The 26,185-nt window shown below is 37.7% G+C and overlaps 1 protein-coding gene across 2 annotated transcripts in view; it reads right to left on the bottom strand.

Moving 5' to 3' along the window:
- Nucleotides 1-26,185, bottom strand: part of EXOC6B (exocyst complex component 6B) — a 594,589-nt gene that overhangs the window by 251,466 nt on the left and 316,938 nt on the right. For both annotated transcript variants that reach the window (XM_077766295.1, XM_077766296.1), the window contains exons 13-17: nucleotides 25,629-25,726; nucleotides 24,066-24,171; nucleotides 22,842-22,951; nucleotides 10,498-10,609; nucleotides 8-142 (exon numbers count right to left, since the gene is read on the bottom strand). In XM_077766295.1, coding sequence (XP_077622421.1) covers nucleotides 8-142; nucleotides 10,498-10,609; nucleotides 22,842-22,951; nucleotides 24,066-24,171; nucleotides 25,629-25,726 — 561 coding nt within the window. The remainder of the gene's footprint in view (nucleotides 1-7; nucleotides 143-10,497; nucleotides 10,610-22,841; nucleotides 22,952-24,065; nucleotides 24,172-25,628; nucleotides 25,727-26,185) is intronic.

Genomic DNA, 26,185 nt, shown 5'->3' with positions numbered 1-26,185 from the left:
TTCTCACCTTAAAAGTCGTGGTGCCATACAGCTTGGTGGTGTGGACTGTCTCTGGAAGCACATTAGTGATGTTGGTAATGAATTCTTCCAAGTACTTACAGGATTTCTCCAAGTGTGTCGTATTGATAATAATCTGGACAAGCTAGAAAATAACAAGCACATGTGAGAGTCATTTGACTATTCACCCCACAACCAATTACTCAACAGGAAGTAAAACAAGAGTTGGAAGAAGAAAAACAAAAGTCATAATGGCAGAGGCCATCTATATTCCACAAAGTGTTTGTAAGTGCATGGCTTAGGTAGTACTTCCTCTATGAAGCCTTCCCTGACTTCCCAAAGCATCATGTATTTCCCCTGCTATATAAAAGCACGTGTCATTCTATTTTAAATGTGTATCTTCTTCTGTTTAAGAGATTAGACTGAGAACAAAAACTGCTAGTGTTTAGCACAATGTCTGGCAATAAATGGTTGCTAAATGAATTAAATAAATGAACCCCCACTGGAAGAACAAGAGTAACTGAAATGGCAAGAAGTTTCAAAACTAATCATAATGAACAGAGAGATGTTGGAATAGACTGCAGTATATTAACAAACTACATGAGTTTATAGAAGAAATAACCTGAGCATTACAGTCAGAGAAGCCAGTGGATTAACAATTTACAAATTCTTAATCTGGAGAAAGTTTTTTAACTTCTCTAATGGCTGTTTTTTCATCTGTAAACTGCTAATAGTAATTTCTAACTCACACAGTTATTTTGAGGATTAAATATCCTTTTGTTAATACCATTTTCTTTTTCTAACAGGAGAGATCCTTAAAAATGACAGTATTGGTAAGATAAAAAGTCATTTATAAATAACTTTGAGAAGAGGATGAGAAAGAATGACTCTTATTGTCTGTAGAGGATTAAAGTTTGTAAAGTACTTCACAATTCGTTTTCTTAAGACTGTGTTCCCAGCAACCTGGAAAAGTAAGTTAAGTGGGCATAATTATTGCTTCTATTTTACTAAACAGAAACAGAAATGAAATTATTTTCTCCAGCTCACATAACCTAAATGGAATTAGGACTCAAATCCAAGTCCTCAACCTTCACATTACGGACTCACTGAAATGACTTCTGACGTTGCCTTTTAGCAGAAGCATAAGATGGCAGCCTGGGGTGGTGCACATTAACCATACATTAGGCAGAAATACCAGTTTCTGGGTCTGCCACCAACTAGACCTCGACATGCTTTGATTTCACTCTATGTAAAAAATGAGTTTCAATTTAAAAAAGGAGTGGTACCTATTACTTACTTCAACTTTGGAAAGTATTGAGAGTTCCCAGAGTCTAAAAGCAATTCAAAGAGAAAATGGAATAGAATCTTTTTTGTCTCTCCTTGCTACACGTTTAACTTTTTGTTTCCACATAAGAATGTGTGTGGTAGTGGGCTTGTGGAAGGTAGGGGAAATGTGGGTGTATAAGGCTGTGGATGAACTCAGGTCTACCGTTAGTCCAGTGAGAGAGGAAGCTGGGGGAGAGCAGGTAGATGACCCAAAGAGAAATCAGAACTGAAGATGAAGTACAATCAAATGTACTTCAAAACAATGTATAAAAGGTGAATTACACCTCAGGAGAAGTCATTGTATTATACTGTGGAATACTCGACAAAAATATTGATAGGATTATAATCAGAAAGTACACTCTTATCTCCCCAACAGCTACCAGCACAGGGCTAAAGCACAATTCATTCTCAAAAAATACATGTCAAATCATAATGACAACACTTTAGTAATAGACCAGACTAAGGAAAAAGGTACCTTCTATTCCCCAAGGCTCAGCTGGAAAATGTGAGGCAAATGTCTACTTTTAAAACATGAGGACAAAGGGCAGAGACCCAGAGATGCAATTCAGAACAAATGAAATGCTAGGGCAACACAACTAGATCTCTGTATTATTCCCCACAACTCAGACAAGTTCATATTCATCACCTTTCTACAGTTTGAATTTGGAGACTCTGAGTCTTGGACACAGATATTATCTCCTACAAAATTACCAAAAACATTAGACTTTTAAGCGTAGAGTGCTCTAGGAAAGAAAACCTACCAAATTAAACAGTTCATCACCCTCTTTCAACATGTTTCTCCCTCACAGAAAGGTTGAAATCATTTAAAAAATTTAAATTGTCTAAATTAAATCACTCTTCCTGAGTGGGAGGGTGGCTACTGGCAAGGTTGTCTTGATGTATAAGTCAGAAAAAGTAAGAGAGTTAATTGGGAGAACTGAAGAATTTCTATTTTAAAGTCAGCATTACCTAGAGGGAACACATTCCATCTATCAAAAGAAATCCTAATAATAAGGAGGAATCATGTCATGTTATCGAAATAAAAAATAGTGGCAGTCAAAGAGAAAATTGTTCTGTTTTGCAGGATATTGGCAGTTTAAAAAAAAAAGGAGGCGGCTTCACTGGGGACAGTAGTAATTTCCCTTGACTTTTTAAAGATCTGTCAACACAAAAGATCACCATGAATTACATCAACTGGCTGTCACTCACTTTTGAAATGTTTCATTGCCTAGCACAGAATAGACTATTAAAACACTCTACGATTACATTAGATACCATGTCATTTTCAAAAGGAATATTGTCTGTTCATGAGGCCTAAATGATCTCTACTTCTGAATGACAGCTAACCAAAATCCTTACAAGGGCATTTACAAATGTGAAGCCAGGTACTTTAGGGGTAATTCTGAACTCAAGGATGCAAAGAAGCCATTTCAGATGGCAACTTCCATCAGAGTTTGAGCTCCTTTGGTATTTTTAACCCCCACTTCCCACTCTCTTACATAAATATATCACTGCAGCAATCCAAACTGTCCTTAACATTGTTTCAAGGACGTGACATTAGCAATAGATTAAGTATTGTTATAGCTTATATAGAGTTCTCTGAGGACTGTCTGGGGAAAAAAAAAAAAAAGGAAAGAAAGAAAACACTATAAAGCAATCAACCACCTCTCACAACTAAATGACAGGAGTCACTCAGGTTTTAAGCCATTAAGAAGCAGAAAATGTTTCTGTCTCCCATTCCCGCAGCAGAGACCATGATGAGGACAGCGCAGGGTAGACTGCAGAAGTCACCTGTTACCTTCTCCGATTTCCCTTTCCCAAAGCAGAAAATTCAGGACCCTGAAACTCCAAAAGGACGAACCCAAAGCAAGAAAATGAGAAGTCACGTCCCTGTCCACACTGCCAGTGCTTTGCCACTGTTGGACTGGCAAGAAGATGAAGAACTAAACAGCAGCGCTGGTTCCCATTCACAAAAATAAGCTCACCCTAAGAATTCAAGGAATTTTTTTCTCCATTTCACCCCGGCAAAGATTAAAAAAAATAAAAATAAAAAAAAAAGCTGGGTCAACTACTCATTTTTTACCATCTCCAAAACAAATACCTAAAACACTGAAGTACTTGGAACTAGTGGTTTGAAATTCAAAGGTCGCGTACAAAGCTTATATTGAACAAGACTTAATTACAAAATAAGTCAATATTAGCAATATCAGTGCTGTTAACAATAGGGGATGGTGAACAATGGTATGTGGGAGATAAATAACAGGAGAGAGCCACGTGGTCAACAATTTAAATGAGATTAAAAAGAAAGGTGGAATGCAAAAGCATTGGTCATTTATTTGGGTCTCTTGGGGCACTATTATAAATATCATTTAAAAATATATATAAATATTCAACACGGTATCACCAATAGGAAATCTTAATTTCTTTAACTTAATCATAGGAACCCACCTACCTATCTTTCTTTTTCTTTCTTCTCTCTTTCATCAGTTAAGAACTCCTATGTACCAAGGAATGAGAATATAGCTGTACGTAATTATACATAAGACAGACCAGGTCCCTGGCCTTGTGGAGATTAGAGTAACCACATACTCATATAAACATACAGCATAATGTCAAGTAGTAAGAGTCATGGTGATGGTAGGGCTCAGATAGGTGGTCAAGGAAGGGTTCCTTAAGGAAACGACATTTGAGTAGAGATTTAAATAAAGTGAAGTTATATTATTTATATTATCTATAATAAATATAATTTAATCCTTTTGATATATTAAGCCTTTGTATCAATTCATTCTTCATAAAGAAGATGTCTTTTGATTTATCTTAAAATTTTCTGATGTGACTAATTCCCTGATATTCTGAGATTAATATTAACCGGTGGTTTATTTCCTTTCTCTTCATGATACTGATGTTTTTAAATTACTATAGTACAAAAGAAAAGGTTTAGAACAAAGAAAATCTTATTTCAAACGCTATTTCAAATCTTATGTTTAAAAGACAATTTTGTATTTCAAACCCTGTCTCAAATCTTATTTCCAAACTCCTTACTGGTTGTGTGGCCTTAGGCAAAGTTAAGATCTCTCATCGTCTTAAAATTGAGATAATAGCACCAATGTCATACCAAAGAAATAATCAGTATATTACAAATTATCACATATATATAATAAAGTACTGAATGTAATATATACCAAATTCCTAAGAGCTATTATTGATATGAACTCACTTGACATATCTCCCGTTAAATATGGCTTAAGAAAATCTACAACCATTCTGACTAGTCTCACTTAACTCGTATCCATTAGCGAGAGAGGGCACTTAATGCTACAAAATAACATTATCCAGCATCAACCAAATCTCTTTTCCATACCCCCAGATACAGTTTCTCTCTGCTTCAACCCCAACATTTGCCCTAATCTCCACTTTCAGCTGAAGATGCATCTTTCACTGAGCAAATGGAGCATTTGGAGTGTGCCACCACAAAGTATACCCAGCCACCACCATCTGCGTCCACATACTCTGAGTCTCATCTGTTACCAGAGATGACCTTTCCACCACCCAAAGCCAATCCCTCTGCTTGTGCATCAGCGTCTACATCCTCTCTCCTACTCGAGGGCATTACTCCAAATATTCCCCTTTTCTCCTACATCATCAACTTTCTGCTTTCCATTGCAACATCCTCATCAGAAATAACAGGCTATTACATCTCCTTATTAAAGAACAAAACAAGGGATGCCTGGGTGGCTCAGTTGGTTAAGCATCCGACTTCAGCTCAGGTCATGATCTCACAGTTCTGGGTTCAAGCCCCGCATCGGGGTCTGTGCTGACAGTTTGGAGCCCAGAGCCTGCTTCAGATTCTGTGTCTCCTTCTCTCTCTGGCCCTCTCCCACTCACGCTCTGTCTCTCTCTGTCTCAAAAACAAATAAACATGAAAAGCAAAAACAAAAACAACCGTTTGCTTAATTCACTTCCCCTGCCAATTACCACCTCATTTCCTTGCTTACCTTTCTAACAAAATTCCCTGCAAGAGCTGTCTTCTCCTTATTGTCTCCAATTCGACTCTTCTCATTCTTTAAATGGTGCAATTTGAGTCAACACCTTATTGTAAAACAGTTTTATATTTACAAAATCGTTTCAAAGAGTTTCCAAGGGTGCCATGCCCAGTTCCTCCTACTGTTAACATCTTCCATTCCTTTGGGACATTTGCCACAACTAAAGAACCAACGATGGTATATTACCAGGAACTGAACAACACATTTTATCCAGATTTCCCTAGTTTGCCTCCCTCATGTTTTGTCTTTTTCAGGATCTCGTCTAAGATACCACATGACATTAAGCTGTCCTGTCCACTTAGCCTCCTCTGGTCTGTGACAGTTTCTTAGACTTTACTTGTTTTTGATGATCCTACCAGTTTTGAGGAGTAATGGTCTGGTATTTTGTAGAATGTCCTTCAATTTGGGTTTGTTTCATGTTTTTTTCATGGTTAGACTGGGGTCATGGGTTTTGGAAGAAAGATAACAGATGCCTTCTCATCACCTCCTATCAAAGGTACATGCTATCAATATCACTTATCAATGATGATGTTAACCTTGATCACCTAACTGAGGTAGTATATGTCAGGTTTCTTCACTGTAAAGTAACTTTTCCCCTCCTTCCATACCCTACTTTTTACATTAAGTCATAAGCACAACCTACATGCAAAGGTTGGGAGCTAAGCTCCACCTTCTCAAAGGGGTAATATCTATATACATTATTTGAAATTCTTCTGTACAGGACCCAGTCTCTTTTCAACCTACTTCGTCAGGAGCCTCCTGTCATCACTCTATTAAAAACGATCTTACTGAGGTTACTGACGTACTCCAAGATTGCTAAGTCCCATAATAATTCTTAATTTTCATCTACTCTGATCTATTATCATCAATATTTGTCATAACTGACCACTCCCTCCTTCTTGATACACTTTTTTCATTTGGTGTCCAAGACACCATACTCCTGTAGCTGTTCTTGTTTTGCTTCCCCCCCCACCCCAATTCTCTAGGGACTCCTTCCCAATCTCATTTGTGTGTTCCTCTTTTTCCTGACTCCTTAATAATGGAGTGCCCAAGGGTTCAGTCCTTCATCTTCTCTTCTCCATCTTTACAAGTTCCTTTAGTCATATTATCCAATTAGGTGGCGATAAATATTATCTATAATCTCCCATTTTTTTTATCTCCAGGCCAAACCTCTTTTTTAAACACCAAACTCATATATACAACTGCTTACTCAATATCACAAACTGTGCATATAATAAACACTACATATTAAGTTTGTCTAAAATCAAATTCCCAATATCCTCCACCCTAACCCCAGCTCTACCTAAAGTTTTGACATCATAGTGCATGGTATATACAACCTTCTATCTGCTCAAATTAAGACATCTTGGAGTTATCTTCAACTCCTTGCTTTTCTCTCCCTTCACATCCAACCATCGAGAAAGCGTGCTGACCCTAAACTCCAAATTCAATCACCTGTTACTACCTCCATGGCTACCACCCATGTGGCCATCAAATGTCGCTTCGTTACTGTCATAGCTTCCTAACCAGTCTCCCTGTTTACACCCTCCAGTTTATTTCTAATGCAGCAATCAATGTGAAATGATTTGATGTGATATCCTTTGAAATATGGCACATAGTACTACTGATCGAATGCCTGCAATGACTTCCCTCTTCACTCAAAATAAAAGCCAAACTCTCTACAGTGGCCCTATCACAACCCCCTGACACTTTTGTAGTCTAACCTCCTGCTTCTCTTCCCCTTTCTTACTCCACTCTAGCCTTCCTAGCTTCCTTAGTATTCCCTGAAGTAACCAGGAACTTAAATATCTTCAGACCTTTGCTCTAACCTCTGCCAACAATGCTCTTTGCCCTTGAAACAATAACTCAACATCAAGATGCTGCTCTTTTTAATAAGACCAACCTTGAACCTCCAGCAGACTCCTGATTTCCTTAACACGGGTTCCTTCCTTTCCCTTCATCGAATTCACTTCCTTCTATCATGCTAGATGATTTACTGTTTATTTTCCTGGTTATTTGTTATGTTTTCTGCCACGGGAATGTAAGCAAGGATCTCTGTTGTTGTTCTTCTTGTTGTTCACTTATTTATCTGAACAGCTTAGATAAGTGCCTGTTAAACACATCAGGTATGCAATAAATATCGTAAAGTCAATAAGCAAGTTATGTATCTCAACAGAACATTTGTTATAATCTTCTAACTTCTCTTGGTTGAAAACACTGCATTCTTGTACTAAACTTGACAATCGTTGTTTACCTGCCCAGACCTCTTTCTCAACAACACCAGGTAACATACATTGAGTATTTACTACATACTAGGTACTGTTCCAAGCACTTCACATGTTCATCCAATTCCCACAACAACCCGACAAACCATATGTTCCCAAGAACACATTTATTAAGGGAAGAGAACCTAGGGAGAATTGGAACCCAGGCAGTCTGCCTTAGGATGCACACTCTTAATCACTGTTCAGTTGACTTTCTTCCTACAGACCTGGAAGAAAGAAGCAACCTGAGGAAGACAGCTATACCTGCTCACTGAACAGCGATAGTCACATAAGGTCTGAGAGTGCAAAGCATGCAAGTTACAGTGAGAACTGAAAGGTAATGTCGAGCGGAGTCAACGTGGGGAAGCAAAGAAGCAATGACATAAGAAAGAAAGCCAGTGTACTGGGGGGAAAAAGATGAAAGGAGAGAGCACATAGACAGAAAAAAGAAGAAATGAGATACCATGCAAATTCAAATGAGACAGGCAGACAGACATTAGCTTATAGGAACTCAAGTCCTGAAGGAATTGTCTGACAACCGGAAATAGGATTCAGTTAGTTTCATAACACGCCTATTGCTTGAATGGATATGTGCTCGCTGACACAAGATTATCTCCACCTAGAACAATTTTGCTATTACTATGGACTTCTTATAAAAGTCCCTTTGTTATGATGAAATAATTAAATCAGTATGGAAGGCAGTACATTATGGTAAAAGTGAATTAAGTTTGGGAAAAAACAACCCAGACTTAGGTCTCGTTTCTATCATTTTGTTAACTATATAACCTCGGGCAATCTCACTGAACTTTAATCATGCTTTCTATAAAATAGGGATAATAACACATGCGCAGCCAGCTTCACATGTCATTGCACTATAAATGAGATGGTATTTGTGAATAGACTTTGAAAAACACAAACTGTTCGACAAATGTTACCTAGTGTCATGATGAGTGCAGCTGTGAACTCACTTTAGTTACCTGTTAAGGAGGATATAATATCTTCTCTTTCCAAAGTTGAGCAATATAACTATTCTAAGGTTTACTTAGAATAACTGGGGCTAAAAATCACTGGGTATGTATTTGTCTATATGTATACATATGACCATAATAGCCAAAATAAATAAATGTGTGTAGATGTTCCTTCACTTCTATGCCAAGATAATGATAATGGAAGTACATTATTACCTAGAAAGAGTCAATGACTTGGGAATAATATTTAGTACTCACTGACATAGTGTCAAAAACTAAAATATAGTTACTTTGATTATCTTCTGCTGCTTCTTCCTATCCTGACCTGATCTGTGCAGGGCCTTTGCAAAGGACAATGGAGTAAGGAAAACAGAAGAACTGAGAAGTTAGGTCTTTCTCTTAAGATGTCACAGGAAATCAATGGCATGGCCACAACTAAACTCAGGAGACTTCTGAGGCCAAAGCTGTTTCTGTCACACCATGTTCCTTCTAAGCTGTTTAAAATGTTTTAAGAGACTGCTAAATGGCATAAGAAAACCTGTATCAAAAGTCAGGACACAGAGAGAGCTCAAGGAATAAATAACCAACTTCCCATCCTAGCTGGGATCCACATAAGGAGAACAGAAGGAGGAGGACTTCCTACTTTCCACTCCACTTCACCCCACATTCTGTTCCTCAGCCTTCCTGATGATGAAAAGAACTTACCCTATGCCCAGACATAAAGAAAAAACCCAATATTTTATACCAAGCAACAGAAAGGAAGCTCTGCAAAATGAGGGAACTGTCCTAAATAACGTCAAATGTAACTTTCAGTTACAAAAAAAGTTTGTTATAAGCGGAACTCAAAAACTGCCAAAGTTCCACATTATAACAGTTTAAAATCTTCACACAGGGAAAGAGGCAAGCGCTCCAAAGTCAGGAGACGTTCACCGGGCTTCCAGCTGTCTTTACCGATGAGTCAGTTTCATTAACCATTTGCTGAATTTTCACCATGATCTTTGACAGTGTATATCCGAAAATGTCAATTTTTCCTAGAGCAACGGACGTTCAAACTACACCACCTCTACGAGTAAAACAGATGGCCAACAGCCTTTCCTTTTCCCTGTGAAAAAAATTCCTCCAAGCTCTCGGTTTTGGCAATATAATTCCCATAAAACGGCAGGTTGACGCTCCCATGCAATCCTGAGTTTCCAAGAGAAAGGAAACTTCGCATCTTTCTAAATTTTAGGACTGCACGCCAATGTGCCAAATATTCAGTTTGCCAAGATACTGTTCTCAACACGTGTGTAATCTCCGTCCTTGCTTTGTGAGATTCTGTAAGTTCCCACAGAAATGTGACGATTGCCTCTCTCCCACATTTCCTCAGTCCCAGATCCCCAGACTCACATGCTGATAAAGAGTAAGGACCATTCACATAGAGGAGGTGAACCAAAATCCAAGTCTAACACTAACCAAGGACCACAAGTGCCAATATCCTTGGCATCCGTGACTGATGCAGACAACACGTGGTTTCATATTGCATGTTGTATTCGAACCGTCTTTCATTCAGAGAGGAACCTGACATAGACTGTATTCTCCAAACGACAATTTTGTTTTTATATAATTGATGGCAAATAATACAAATGTATCCCAATGACCTCAGAAAGGAAAACCAGTTAGGCTACTGAAAATAATGAGAAAGAGAGAGACAGAAAGTGACTTTTCAAAATGTAATAGATTTTCTCCAAGGGAACAAAAGAGAAACACAAATGATTTGTTTTGCACTTTCACCATTAGGAACCCATCAGTAGGAACAGGATGGACCATAGAGAAAGTTATAATTAACTCACACACAGGCCCCAGAGCTTAGGACATCTTTTCACATAGTGCCTTGGCTGCCTCCATTAAGAGCAGCTTTACCTCAGTAAGTCCAATATTCTTCCTTTTAATGACATTCTGCAGAGAGTTGCTCAGAGTCCTGGTCAGCAACAGGTTTGTAGATTTACGAATCATGTCATCGACTTCAGTTGAGCTGAAAAAGAATTACCAAGGGTAAGTCATACCAGGTAGCAGGATTACTCTGGCGACAGACAAGGCATCAGTAGCACTTCTGATGATGATAATCAGGGGTCCTGGGTGATTCAGTCAGGTAAGCATCTGACCCCTGATTTTGGCTCAAGTCATCATCTCACAGTTCATGAGATCGAGCTCCTCGTTGGGCTTTGTGTTGACAGGGTGGAGCCTGCTTGACATTCTCTCTCTCTCCCTCTCTATGCTCCTCCCCCATTCATGTTCTCTCTCTCAAAAATAAATAAACATTTAAAATAAATAAATAAAATTCTTTTAACCTTCACACCAATGATACAAAGTACTTTTATTATTATTTCTACTTTACAGATGAGGAAATGAAGGCTGAGAGAAGTTAAGTAACTTCTTCAAGGTCACACAGTAAGTAAACAGCACAAAAAGGATTTTAACACAGGCCATCTAGCGCTAAAGCCCATAGCTTTTAAACACTATGATAAACTGTCTCTCAGAGTCAATAAATAGTTACCCAGCATGATTCCTCATCCTGAAACCATTATTTCTCCCATACTTCCAAATTCCTTCACAGATTGTTAATATTAATAATTTTCCAAACTGGTCCCTCTGTTGGCTTCCTGAACTAATTGTGTACAGCTAATTGCTGGTAATGGCCCCTAAGAAAAGTTATCTCTGCTGCTGTATGGTCTTCTTTCATATAAAGTCTATTTAGCTCTGATTCCAAAATAAGTGTTTAGGCTAGTAGTTTAATTATGCATAAATGTCTTATAATCCTTACCATCCCCAAAATGATGAATAAAGACATTTTCCTTTTTTTGAGTTTATTCACTCATTTTTAATCCAATGAACATTATTAAGTCCTTATTTTGTGGTGTTTTTTTTTCCAAGTAAACTCACAACCCTGAGCTCAAGAGTCGCATGCTTTACCAATTGAGCCAGTCACACACCCCAATAATGACATTTTATACACAGTAAAGGAAAATAAACATAAAGAAAGTGATTCAGTAGCTATCTGTATTTATATGCAAAGTTTGAAAAAAGAAAACAGTCCTGCAACCAATAAACTAAATTCTAGACCTATACATCCTCCATGAGCCCCTGAAAATATCACCCAAGATGGCTTTCTCTAAAAGATATGCTTTTAAGACAAATATTTCTTCAATGATAAGGTTAATGTAGAAATTCTATTTTATAAACATCAAGAAATAAGTATAAATCGAGATTTGTGATTTCTTTGTAAATTTATTGCTTGTGGACAATGATCATAAATTTAATCTCATCCATTTCTCTTTCTAGAGAAGAAAATCAGAGGCTTAGTATAATCAGATTAAAAATCTTACAATTCTAAATATATAGGCAAGGTATATTAACATGCTATGTGGAAAACAGAAAAATGTCAAAACTAAATATGACTATAGAATGAAAGGACATAATCAGGAAAAATGATACATCAAAATGTTTTCACAACGTCCACGTAAAGATACATTTAATTGACCACTGGCCCACTGCTAACCTTTTCATAATTATAACTGAACTGAAATACTTCATTCTACAAATATATGAAGTGCTGGGCATTGTGTTGGTGGAGTAATGAGATCAAAATGGTAAATGAACAAATTAGTCATGGTTCTTGCCTTCATATATTAAACTAATAATTACATCAGGTCAATTGTAATACAAGCTACAAGTAAGTATAGGTTGCTATAAAAATGATTAATACAGGTATCTAAAGTAATCTAGTACCCCTGATATTAATCACTCTCATGATATTCTATACCTATTACATATCTCTATTATGGTTTAAGAAGACTGGGGCGCATGGGTGGCTCAGTCGGATAAGCATCTGATTTTGGCTCAGGTTATGATCTCACAGTTCGTGAATTCAAGCCTTGCATTGGGGTCTGTGATGACAGCTCAGAGCCTGGAGCCTGCTTTAGATTCTGTGTCTCTCTCTCTCTCTCTCTGCCCCTCGCCCACTTGTGTTTTCTCTCTCTCTGTCTCTCTCTTCTCTCTCATTCTCTCTGAAAAAGAAATAAACATTAAAAAAACAAAGAAACAAACCAAAAAGAAGATCTAGCAGAATTTCCACATTCAGATATGAGTTAGAAGATCAAGAAAGACCACCACTACCTTCATCACAACAAAAAAGTCAGGTCTAATCTAAAAGCTATATTTTCCTTCAATGTCAACAAAGTATAAGTAACGTACATACATAAATGTATACCTGAACTGAACTGCATACCATGACAAGTCTTTGAGCAAAGGGTAGCAGTTACTTTCATACCTGAGGCCATTTGCCTAACTTGGGTACAGATGGATATAGGACTGAAACAGTCAGAGGCTGAAAGGCTTTGGTGAGATGAAGAGAAATTAGCCAAACCATTAAGAGTATGGGCTGCTATGACAGTTTGGAATCCTGGAGAGCCCCGAAACAAAAATAAATAAATGGATGCAATAATTCTCCCTTACAAGAATTCTGCTTCATAAAAAATGGTGAGGGAGGGGGTGCTTGAGTGGCTTGGTCAATTGTACTTCTGACTCTTGATTTCGGCTCAGGTCATGGTCTCGCACTTTGTGGGTTTGGTTCCCATGTCAGGCTCCATGCTGATGATGAGGGGCCTGCTTGGGATTCTCTCTCTCCCCCATCTCCCTCTGCCCCTCCCCTGCTTCTGCACATGTGTGCTCTCTCTCACTCTCTCTCAAAATAAATAAATAAACTAAAAAAAGTGAGGGAAGGGCACTTGTGTAGCTTAGTCAATTAAGCATCCCACTCTTGATTTGGGCTCAGGTCATGATCTCATAATCGTGAGACCAAGGTCCCTATTGGGTCCTCACTGAGCATGGAGCCTGCTTGGGATTCTCTCTCTTTCCCTTTCTCTGTCTCTGCCCCTCCTCCACTCAATCTCCCCCCTTCCCACCAAGAAAAATAAGCAGTTGGAAGGAAGGAAGGAAGGAAGGAAGGAAGGAAGGAAGGAAGGAAGGAAGGAAGGAAGGAAAGAAGGGAGGGAGGGAGGAAGGAAAGGAAGGAAGGAAAGGAAGAAAGAAAAGAAGAAAGAAATGGTGAAGACAGTGCTAGAAATTAGAGACAGATCTTGCAAATTCTGTTTTCAGGGCTACAGAAACTCAATCCAAAAGAGAGAAGAAACTAACTGATGAAGAAACCAGCCCAGTTCAAATTCTGTTAAGATCAGAGATAAGCTCTGGAATTTCAGAGTTGGTCTTCTGGACAAAGATTCTGCAATATCATTTGAAATCAGAAGGAATTTGAAACTAATTAAAACTGAGACTCACATGAGCTCCCTCAAGTTATTATGAAATCTGAATGATCTATCAAGCAGCTAGGAATGGCAGGAGAAGAAAAAGAATGAGAAAAGAGGCATATTTAAGGACATATTGGCAAAATAATCTCCAAACATGACAAAATATTTCAACCCATGGATCCAAGAGCTTTAGTGCCTCCCACACAAAATTAACACAAATAAAACAGCGTTTAAGAACATCAGAGTCAAGGGGCACCTAGGTGATTCAGTGAGTTAAGCGTCCGACTTTGGCTCTGGTCATGATCTCACAGTTTGTGAGTTCGAGCCCTGCTTTGGCCTCTGTGCTGACAGCTCAGAGCCTGGAGCCTGTTTCCAATTCTGTGTCTCCCTCTCTCTCTGCTCCTTCCCGTTTATGCTCTGTCTCTCTCTCTCTCAGAAATAATAATGAATAAGGTTTAAAAAAATATCAGAGTCAAATTGTAAAGCCCAAAGATAAAAAGAAAATCTTAAAAACAACTGTGGAAAGACAATACATTCAGAGGAAAAACAAGAATAATGATGGGCTATTTCTCTTCAGAAAACAATGGAAGCAGACAGTAGTATGACCTCTTTAGACTATCAACCTAGAAGTCCATGTCTTAGAAAATATATTTTGAAAACACAGGTGATAAAAATACTTTTAGAATAATTTTTAAATTATTTTAAAGTAGTTTAGAAATATTTTTTAAAGCCAAGAAAATGCCACACCAGCAGATATACCCTAATGAAATGCTGAAAGAAAATTTTTCATGTTGAAGGAAGATGATGTCAAAGGGCAACCTCGATATGTAGGAAAGAATGAGAAGGCCTGAAAATGGTAAATATGTGGTGGGTAAAAATAAACAAATATAGATTTTTTTTCTTTGAATTTTAAAATACTATTAAATGTTCAAACACATAATATTTTAGGGTTAAAAGCATGTGTATAAGTGAAATATGTGGCAACAGCACCAAAAAAGGAAGGGAGAAGATAAATTATTTTATACTGTGGACATGCAGAATGATATAATATTATTCAAGGTAAACTGTGATAAATTAACAGTGTACATTGTAAGGTTCTGGGTCTCCCTCTCTCTCTGACCCTCCCCTGCTCATGCTGTCTTCTCTCTCTCAAAAATAAATTAAAAAACATTAAAATTTTTTAAAAAAGTGTACATTATAATCCCCACAACAACCACATAAACAATTGAAAAAAAAAAAAAAGCTATACTCAAGTAAAGCCATAGGAAAATAAATCATAATACTAAAAAAAAGAAACTAATCAAGAAGGAAGGAAAACATGAAAAGGTGAGCAAAATAATGAATGAGATAAATAGGAAAATAATAGCAAGATGGAAAGCTTAAATTCAGCCACATCACTAAATTCATTAAGGTACACTCCAATTAGATTGTATAAAAAGTCAATAAGCAACTGTTTGTTGATTCAAAATGACACATTTTAAAACAGACACATGACCAGATCTTATTTTCAAGATACCACTCAACACTAAAGGAAGTGGGCTCCCTGGAGAAATCAATGATACTGTGGTTAAGTAAGGAAATGTCCCAAAATGTGACAGAAATGCACTAGGAATGTTAGTGTGACATGGTTAACACTACCTACATCTAGGACAATTTGGCAACAAAATGAATAAAGATAGTAAAGGAGTGAACCAATTGAATTAAGTAAGAATCCATGAGTCTTAGCTGATTATAGATGACAGACAGACAGACAGACAGACAGATAGAAGATAGGGAGCAAGGAAGGTCCTCTTAAAATAGAATGCCAAGTAATACTTATACAAGGAAGTAAGAAATCATAAATTAATTAAAAATCATAACAAGTAATTATCAGAGTAAAAACTTATCCAGGCAAGAATTGTTTTTATTTTAAAAAACTTTTTAAGGTTTATTTATTTTTGAAAGAAAGAGACAGAGTGGGAGAAGGGCAGAGAGAAAGGGAGACACAGAATTGAAAGTAGGCTTCAGGCTCTGAGCTATCAGCACAGAGCCAGATGCGGGGCTCGAACTCATGAGCAGCGAGATCATGACCTGAGTCAGAGTCGGATACCCTGAAGTCAGAGGCCCAACTGACTGAGCCACCCAAGCACCCCTAGGCAAGAATTATTAATGGATACTGTAAGAGGGAGAGAAGTGAAGAACATGTGACAACTAACAGAATGCATAGTCTCAAAGTATTTCAACATAAATGCAAATATTACTTATTATAAAAAGAAAATGATGATAATTATAGAGGGAGAACAGACAATATGCTAACCAAGTAATCAAAATTAATAGAAACCACAGGGCTTACAATACGACACACACACACAGAGATACATATATAGAGAGAAACAACTAGGGGGAGAACAAGGGAGAAAGAGACAGATGAGGGGGAAGAAGGGAATTATAAAGCAAACACACAAAAAATGGTAACTATGTAAAGTGATAGATATGTTAATTAAAAGTCATTGTATTGTTTCATAACGTACATGTATATTAAATTATCACACTTCTTTGCCTTAAAAAAATCATGTTGTACAACCTAAACAAATGAGCACTTAAAAACAAAGGAAAGGGGTGCCTGGGTGGCTTAGTCGGTTAAGCGTCCGACTTTCGCTTAGGTCATGATCTCGCGGTTCCTGGGTTCGAGCCCCGCGTCGGGCTCTGTGCTGACTGCCAGCTCAGAGCCTGAAGCCTGTTTCAGTCTGTGACTCCCTCTCTCTCTGGCCCTCCCCTGCTCACGCTGTCTCTCTCTCTCTCCTAGAAATAAATACAACATTTAAAAAAAAAAAAACAAAGGAAAAAAATTAGTTTTCACCATTCCCAACACCCTTTATTTTGTCATTTGTCTCTTAATGTGTATAAGTTTCTATCCCATACACTCCTTCTATGTAAAGAATTTTTAATTTCATGGCTGCAGAAAGACTACACATGTCCATTGGCAATGAATTATCTCAGTTTTTGTCTGGCTAAAAAAAATTCACTTTGTTTCCGAAAGTTATTCTGCTGTCTATAGATTCTTGCTTGACTTGTTTTTCGGATTAGTTTAAGCATGTCACTCCATTGTTTCTGGTTTGCATAGCTTCGGACAAGTCTGCTGTAATGCTTTTCATTACACCTACATATAGCAGCTTTTTCTAAATGTCTTTAAGGCATTATGTTAGTTTTTACTTTCACTTATTTGACTACGATGCATTTAAGTATTTTTCTTTGCTTCCTTTGTTGCTCTTGTTTTGCTGTTTATCTTAATGGGGTTCTCAAAATCTTGAGAACAAAATCTCTGGATGTCTTATTATTTTTGGAATGCTCTTAGCCATTATCTCTTAAAATATTTTTTCCCTTGTTCTCTTTATCTTCTTCTTGGCCCCTCAATTATACTATTTGTAACGGTCTCACAGATCTTGGGCACTTTATTTCTTTCACCTTTTTTTCTCTTTGTGTGTCAGTTCAGGTCTTCCGTTGACCTATCTTCAAGTTCGTTGGCTTCTTACTTCAGCTGTGGCAAGTCTACTGATGAGCCTCTCCAAGGAAGTCTTCATCTCTAAATCAGTTTCTTATTTCAAGCATTTTGACTCTTTCTAAAAATGTCCATTTCTCTGCCAAAAGTCCCTATCTATTCATGTATGTGGTATTTTAAAGTCTCTAACTTTAAAAGTTCTATCATCTGGGTCATCAGAGTCTGGTTTGTTGATTTCATTGTCCCTTGACAATCGAGTTGTTTTTAATTGCTTGTTTGCATGCTTCACCTTTTCTATTGAAGACTGGATATCATGTAAAACATTCGTGGCAGAGATAACAGTATTTATACTTGGAAATGACCGTGTTCTCCTCCGGTTGGGCCATTTGCATAAGCAGGAGTCGAACTGGGCTTGGGATTTGCTGTTCCCACAGTCACCTTCAGTGCTTCACCGATTTTGACTCCTCATAATCGCATGGGACTGTTGTGGGTGCTGGGGTCCCAGAACGTTTTTCAAGTTTCTGTACCACCTACAGCTTTCAGTTATACCTGTGTGCCTATGATATAGAATGGATCTTTCTCTACATTCTTGCCCATCAATCAGTGCTAGATTGCTGCCACTTGTTATTTAGTTATTTGTTATTTAGTCATTGCTAAACTGTTAACAGAGATCAATGGACTTTCTCTGTTGTCCTGGCCAGCTTCAGTCATAGGGAGGCCCTGTGTGCCTGGTGCTCAGAAGTGGAGCTTGCTCAAGGTCCCTGCCATCCTTTAAGTGGCGGCCAACTCTGCTTTGTATCCCCAGTGGGTCTACCACAGTTTTCTGCCCCCTCCCCCCAGTGGTAGAAGCCCTTTGCTAGTATCGGTATAAGATCCTAGGCACAGGACTGTTCCAGGGGTAAAAAGATTGTTTTTCTTCAGTCCTTCCTATACAAAGAATGGCTCCTTTCCTGTGCCCTGCAGAGACACAGAGTTTCTTGTCCTTTCTCCAGTGATGCAGTTCTTGATCTGTGTAAGTGAAGGGTCCAAACCACGGGGGTAGGGCTTCCTGCCATTCTCACGGCAGTGGCTGATCCCGTTTCTCCACACCTGCAATATCATGGATGGTTCTCTCTCTTATTCAACTCCCGATCATTCTCACGGGCACCCAAATGAGGTCCATGGAAAAGAACACATGAGTGAATGTAAATTCCGGATCTGGGACAAGAGGTCCTTTACTAACATGCTAGCTCCAATAAGGTGTTAGTAATTCATTAAGGCTTTGATTGATTTCCTCCTCACTTGTACGGTATCTACACCTTTCTTTCTTGATCTGCCACAGGTAAGGAAATCTGTGCATCCTGTCACTCTCCTTAGAGGGGCTAGCCTCTACCCTACCTTACATTTCAGGGCAGTTGGTCACCCTGTAACTTCAGCTGTCTGATGGGTTCCAAAAAAGGTTTCATTTTGTAGTTTAACTGTTTTGTTTTGTTCATTGTTAAGGAGGAAGCAATACTCTTTCCAGCTTTCTATACTGTAAATAGAAGAAGTATCTCACAGTAATTTGCCTAAAAAAAAAAAAAAAATTCCTGGGGCGCCTGGGTGGCTTAGTCGGTTAAGCGTCTGACTTTCGCTTAGGTCATGATCTCGTGGTTCGTGGGTTCGAGCCCCGCGTCGGGCTCTGTGCTGACTGCCAGCTCAGAGTCTGGAGGCTGTTTCGGAGTCTGTATCTCTGTCTCTCTCTCTGACCCTCCCCTGCTCACGCTCTCTCTCTCCTAGAAATTAAAAAAAAAAAAAAAAATACTATGCATGTGCACATAGGACATTCCTATGAAAGACACATTCCTATTCACATGGAAGAACAACTAAAAGAAAAAGATTTCCCATATATAAAGAGTGGTTATCACTATGTGCTAAAGTTGAGTCAAGTTTTTTCTTCTTTGGACTATTCTCTATCTCCTAAATTCTTTACATAGATCTAATTTTATAACTTAAAAGAATCTGTATGCGTGTGTGTCCACACACGTGTGTGTATTTCACTTTTTAAGTCCAGTGCAAGTGCTAGAACATTATGTTACCAAAGAAATGTCATTTCTTTGCTTATTTTAAAAAGAATTTTCTTTTAAACAGAGTTTTGTGTCCTGAGAACTCATATAATTCAATATTTCTAATGTTACTCAGCACCCTCTGTCCAATGTAAAAGGGGAAAGAAAGTCTTACAGGAAAAAAAAAGTTTGACTTAAGAGAATTATTATCCTTAAACCTTCATAAAAATGTCAGTACAGCAGATTTTCTTGTTTTAAGAGCCTTGTGTTTAAGAGAACTGTTTTTATAAATATTTTTAATGTTTATTTATTTATTTTTAGAGAGAAAGAGAGTGTGTGCATGCATATGTGTGAGTGAGGGAGGGCCAGAGAAAGAGGGAGAGAGAGAGAATCCCAAGCAGGCTCTATGTGTGGGCACAGATCTCAATCCCATGAACTGTGAGATCATGACTTGAGCCAAAATCAGGAGTCAGATGCTTCACCAACTGAGCCACCCAGGTGCCCCTACATCTTATTTTATATCCCATATTAGACCTATGATTGTCAAAGTGGTCTCTGTCACTCTAGGTTAGAAGGTAAAAGTAGCCTAGAAAATAAGGAAAATGTAAACCAAAGAATAAAGGCAGCTGTAAAATCCTCCCAAACTGAATTTTTAAAAATTATTTTAGAGGGAGGGAGAATGTAAGCAAGGGAGAGGGGCAGGGAGAGAGAGAGAAAGAGAGAATCCCAAGCAGGCTCCACACTCAGAAATGAGCCTTACGTGGGGTTCAATACCATGACCCTGGGATCATGACCTGAGCCAAAATCAAGAGTGGGATGATCAACTGACTGAGCCACCCAGGAGCCTCTGAATATTTATTTTTAACTGTCAATGTTAAACATCACAAAGGGAGTTTTTAGGCAAAAGCTTGATATATTCAAGCAAGAAAAAGACTTCTGAACAATTTACTCAACGTTATCGCTTTACCATATTGCCTTTCCTCCAAAACAGGACAGAATCACTATGCAATGAACTTGCAATATTTTCTATATGGTAACATACCTAATACCGTTATTAAGGCATTTGGTGGTAGTGGTAGGGAGGATGGGTCTTAAGGGGTAAACAACTTTTAGTTTATAACTTCCAAAGATAATCTCATTTCCATGAAATCAACCTCATTTTCAGAGAAAAGAACAAATGAACTATGCAAACTTCATGCTTCATTTTTTAATTAATAAGAATGATTATCAAACAAGTTACCCAAACTATTTTCCAATTATGTTTATTTTGAAAAATTCCTTGGCATGCCATACATTCCATCCAGTCATTCTTTTTGTTTGTTTGTTTTTTTAATTGACTGAGCTGGTGCAAGAGATGGTGTGCTGAACAAAACATTAAATGTTTCTACCCTTCAAGAGGCCTTTTCTAACATCCTTAATTAGTCTCCATGTTTGGATCCTGTGTTGCTGCTCTGTCTCTCCGTGATTGTGCTTATCACCAATTGTTCAGTTCCTCAGATTACACACTCCTTGAAGACAGGGACTAGATTTTCAGCATCTTAATGTCCTCACTACCAAGCACCACCTGACAAATAACAAAGTACCTATAATTTAGGGGAATAAACCAGTAAATAAACAAAGGAGCCTACAGGCTAATGCATACAGGAACACACAGATACAAGTAGAGCAATCAAATCTGTGAGCAGCTTGGATCAACAGTATTCATAAGGTACAGAAAGAGCACAAAGGCAGGAGTAGACCAACTCCATTAGGGATGGAGGTGGTCAGAATGGCTCCATTCATTAAAGGCTTATAATGAACCTTGAAGGATGGTTAGAAGCTAATTGGGAGCACTAACACAGAAAAGATGACTTTAAGTAGAGACAGAGTCAGGAGGAAGGTCAAGTCTAAAATAGCATATTATGATCAGAAAACACCAAACAGGTTGTTAGGACTGAAGCACAGAGTGACACAGAAATTAGCACTGGATAGATACGAACCCGGAAGGCTACCAGGGAGACTAGGTCAAGGGACGAGGGAGGAGGCAGATAGGTAAGTCCCTCAGGCTAGAGTCTGAGCTTTACGCTAAAGGTCATGAGGAATCCTTGGAAAGGTGAGCAGAGTAAAGTAAATCAAATGATAAGATTTGATTTTAGAAAAACTCCTCTAGGGAACATACAGAAAAGAATGAGGAGAAAGGACAGATAGTTGGGAATGCAAAGTTAGACAGATAAGAACAATTAATGAGACTATTAAAATGGCCCGAGTCAATTATAACTACAGTGTGAATGAAAGCAGCCACACTGGGAAGAGAGAGCTTTAAGGAAAAAAGAGCTGAAAACAAACAAACAACAATCAATATAATTTTGTCACCAATTAGTTTTCCAGAGGCTCATTTACAAATGGGCACTGCCTTCCATTTATCTGCAAGAAACACTGTGACAATTATCTGAGATTATGCATGTAAAATACTAACACAGTGAGGCCAAAGGGTAAGAATTGTAAACATGGCAATAATTGTTTTGTTGAAGCTGATGCTGATCAGATTTGACCATGGCTTAACCACTTAATCTTGTGTGACCTTGATAAAGCTACGTAACCTCTCTCTGCCTCACTTTCTTCCTCTGAAAAATGGATTATACTTTCTAGTACCTCATAGATTTAGTACTATTTTGAATTTTATAGACATTTTTAATATATTTGTAAAGTGTTTACGAAAATTAGACCAATGCTTGAAACCCTGTTTTTAGGTAAAATAGTTTTTAATAGAAAACAAGGAGTTGAAATGATTCTTAGATTTCTGGTTTGGGCGAATGGTGGTATCATTCACTGAGGGGAGGAGGCTCTTTTAGAAAGCCAATCATGACGATTATTCTCCCTCAAATTCTTTAAGATGAATTAAGTAGTCTTCCAGGTGTTTTGCAAATAAACTAAACATATTTCAACACTCGCCATGGTATATTTTCATGCCTAACATCCTCAGCAGATACCGACAATATCTGCGGGCAAAGAACTGTATCTTTTACTTCTGCAGTCTCAGTAAACAGGATATATCTGCTGCATAAACAGGTTCAGAATATGTTAGCCAAATAATTTAAAAGAGATATGGATATCTTTAACAAGTCCAGACGATACTTGGAAGGAAGGATAATTCCAAAGGATTTTACTTGCTACTCCCCTAGCGGCCTTAAAATTTCATCAATTAATATGCTACTTTCTAGTGACTTCTTACTAATAAAAAGTACTGAAATGCAAATTTATAATGAAAATAGAAAATAAGCTAAGTAATATAAACAAAAACAAATCATTCACAAGTTTCCAACTTTTCCTTTTACCATGACTTTATAAATATAGCAGTACCGTGCTGTGAAGGGCTAACATTAAGACTTTCATAACCAGCTGAAAAGGTTTTCAGAATATTTATGCACATAGGAGTCACAATCTCAGTATCTGCAACATTTCCACTGTTTCATACCATACCTAAGGTGAAGATCTTCCGAAAACTTCAGGCAGGCATAGATAAATTCCTTAATTTGGTTGTAAACTTTTGGCACAAATTCAGAGAAAGGAAATTTTTTTGGAAATGGTTGCTGTAAATGCAAGAATTAATGAAAGTAAGTCACAAGCTAACATATGTTGAAGCTACACATAAATTAATTAAAATGCAAAAGGAATTTTCTTCCACATTGCAAACTGTCTACTTAACAACCTCAAATTTAAGAAAGTGTTTCCAAAAGTTTCCTGACATGAAAAAGAGTAAGATATAAATTTAACTAAAAAACAATTCAAATGTCTTTCAACACATGAAGGGCTTAAAAAAAAAAAAACCTGTGGTAAATACTCAGCAATAAAAAGCAATGGATTATTGCTACATATACTAACTTAGACGCATCTCAAAAGCATCATGCTAAAGGAAAGAAGCCAGACTCAAAGGTTACCTACTGCATGATTCCATCTATATGGCAATCTGGAAAAGGCAAAAGTAGATGGACAGCAATCCAATTGGTTGCCAAGGCTAGTGGTTAGGGTTGGGAGGAACTGATTTAAGGAGCAGCATGAGACACCTAGGTGGCTCAGTTGGTTAAGCATCTGACTTCAGCTCAGGTCATGATCTCGCAATCTGTGATTCTGAGCCCTGTGTTGGGCTCTGTGGTCACAGCTCAGAGTCTGGAGCCTGCTTCAGATTCTGTGTCTCCCTCTCTCTCTCTCCACCTCCCCTGCTGGTGTTCAGTCTCTCTCTCTCTCTAAAAATAAACATTAAAAAACATTTTTTTCTAATAAAATAATAAAAAGGAGCGGCATGAGGGGACTCGGGGCTGATGGAACTATTTTGGTGTCATTATTATGGCAATATATATATGACTCAATGCACTGTTGAATTATATACCAATAGAAATACATATTATATATCACAGGGTACTTTTTATTGTATGTGTGGGGGAGAAAACATCCTAAGAGTGTGATAACAGTAAGTATTGCAAAGTGTAAACCAGATTGGAACATGTCCAGCAATACCCTTAACACTTCAGAGGTGACTGGACCCCGAATTCATCTACTGATTTTCAAACAGTATCATTCTCTGAAGGTATTTCTAGAGCTCTGATGCACTGAATCGGAGGTAATGCCTTCAATGAAACGGATAAAATGAAAACTCTGAGAGTATGCCAGGTCAAACAGCAAATGTTATTTTGTAGTTCTCCTTACCTTTTCCAGCTCTAGGTCTTGGAACGGGAACTGTCCTACCACCTTTTTATACATGTCTTCACTTGTCACTGGTATAGGACTGTAGTTGTCAGAATCAAGTATGCTTCTAGAAAGAAAATGAAGGAAGGTGGGCTGCTTAATCACTGTAGTAATAACACGTCATTTTCAGGTAAACTCAAACAGTTGTATACATAAACCACCAAAAGGAATGTTTTCTTGTCCCTATTCTATTCTTTCTACAATGAAACAGTGTCTTTCAGGTAAAAATACCCTTGACGGAAGACAGAAAGAAAACTATACTCTGAAACAGAGGGAACACCATTATGAACATGATCTCACAGTATCTGAGATTTACAGATGAGACAAAATTTTACAGCAACGTGTAGAAGCTATAGAGCAAGTGGGTAGTAAACAACAAAAGGGTGTGTGTGCTCTGGAAAAAGGAAAGAGGTTTCGTTTGTTCTTCTTTTTTTTTAAAACAAATACACTTGATTATGGTATTTAATCCTGTATTAGATCTTCTAGTCTAACGTTCAAAACTGGCAGATAAACAAAAGTAACTTCTTCTTCTTCTAAATCCAAATTATGTTCATTTACCTCATCTACTATTCTGTATTAAGGACGAACTTCATCCAGAGGAACTGATTCCTTAACTAGACTGGAAGTTCTCTAAAAGCAGAAACCAAACTACAAAAATCAAAACCAAATTTACTAAAGGGATCAGATCAGACACTTAATACCATGGATATATCACACGTTATTAATTTTCAAGGTTCATAGAGACATAATCCTCCCCTAAATACAATTGTACCATTAGTAAGATTAAAGGGAAAATGTAATTTCTTAAAGCTAGAAACATTTAAAAACAGGGTAAGCATATCTGGGAACAGAGTATTGCAATAAGCTGGAAGAGCACATTAAATAAGGGAATAAAAGTTCAAAACAAGAAGAAATTCAAGTGATCTGATGTGAGTTGTGTGCCAAGAAAATAGTCCAAGGAGATATTTGTGAATGCAAGGTGTATTCATGATGCAGTAACTATTTAAATAACATGTTTCAAACACTGGATTGTAACACACCTCATCTCTTTATGCAGAGAAGGAAGAATTTGAGGAACCACCTGAATAAGTCATCAAAAAGGGTTCCAAAAAAGCCTAAATTATTCAAAGGGGTTCAATAGCTACCACCATACAAGTGAGCTATATAGTAGGCATGAGAAAAACCTCAAAGAGAAAGAAAATTTCTCAAAGGGAAAACCAAAAAATAAATTAAGAAGACTCAAGATGATTTGGATGGTATTCAAGGGGAGGGGGGAAGCCAATATGGGGTTCAGGGGCTCTCTACACACTAGACATAATACACTGAGACCAGGTATCTTGGGAACTTTATTTGGGACATCTCTTCAATTTGCTTGAATTCTGAATCATAACCTGGATCACAGCTATGATAAAATAAGCCACACATACTCGTTGCTTAGTGTATCGAGAAGTCTTATGTATAAACACGTGTGTACATACACTAGCACACGCACGCACACACACATGACTACACATAATTTCTCACCTGAAAATACCTGCCCACTTCTTCAGCAGAGTTTCACTATATTGATCTCTGATTTCTAACAGCATGTCAAACAGCTGATTCACAGGAAAACCATACACCTGAAACAAAATAAGAAAACAGCTTCATTTTATAAGGTGATTTTTTTTTAGCAACATGAAAGAAATCAGCCACTGAAAGATATTATTCTCTGGTCAAAGATTTAAATGAAAACAAGACAGCAGCCTGTTTCCTTCCCATTTAATGTCTAGGGACATTATCTCAAGAATTAAAAGATACATACCAAAATATTTAAGCCAGTCAGAAAAAAATTAAAAAGATGAAAATTAAAATCAATATATACTGGTACAATGTCAGCTAAGTTCTCCCTGAAACTACTCCTATACCTTTAGCAAACTTCAGGAGTAGGGAGAGAAATTTGATAGATCACCCACTTCTAATGCTATTGGATAATGAACGTGCTTCAAATCAACAACTGTCACTCAAGATGGTAGTTAACTCCAAAATCGGGGCGCCTGGGTGGCTCAGTCAGTTAAGCGTCCAACTCTTGGTTTCAGCTC

Source organism: Crocuta crocuta, unplaced genomic scaffold (assembly GCF_008692635.1).
Source record: "Crocuta crocuta isolate KB4526 unplaced genomic scaffold, BGI_CrCroc_1.0 scaffold113, whole genome shotgun sequence".
Lineage (NCBI taxonomy): Eukaryota > Metazoa > Chordata > Mammalia > Carnivora > Hyaenidae > Crocuta > Crocuta crocuta.
Note: the sequence above shows the minus strand (reverse complement) of the source record. Positions and strands in the feature narration are given on the sequence as shown.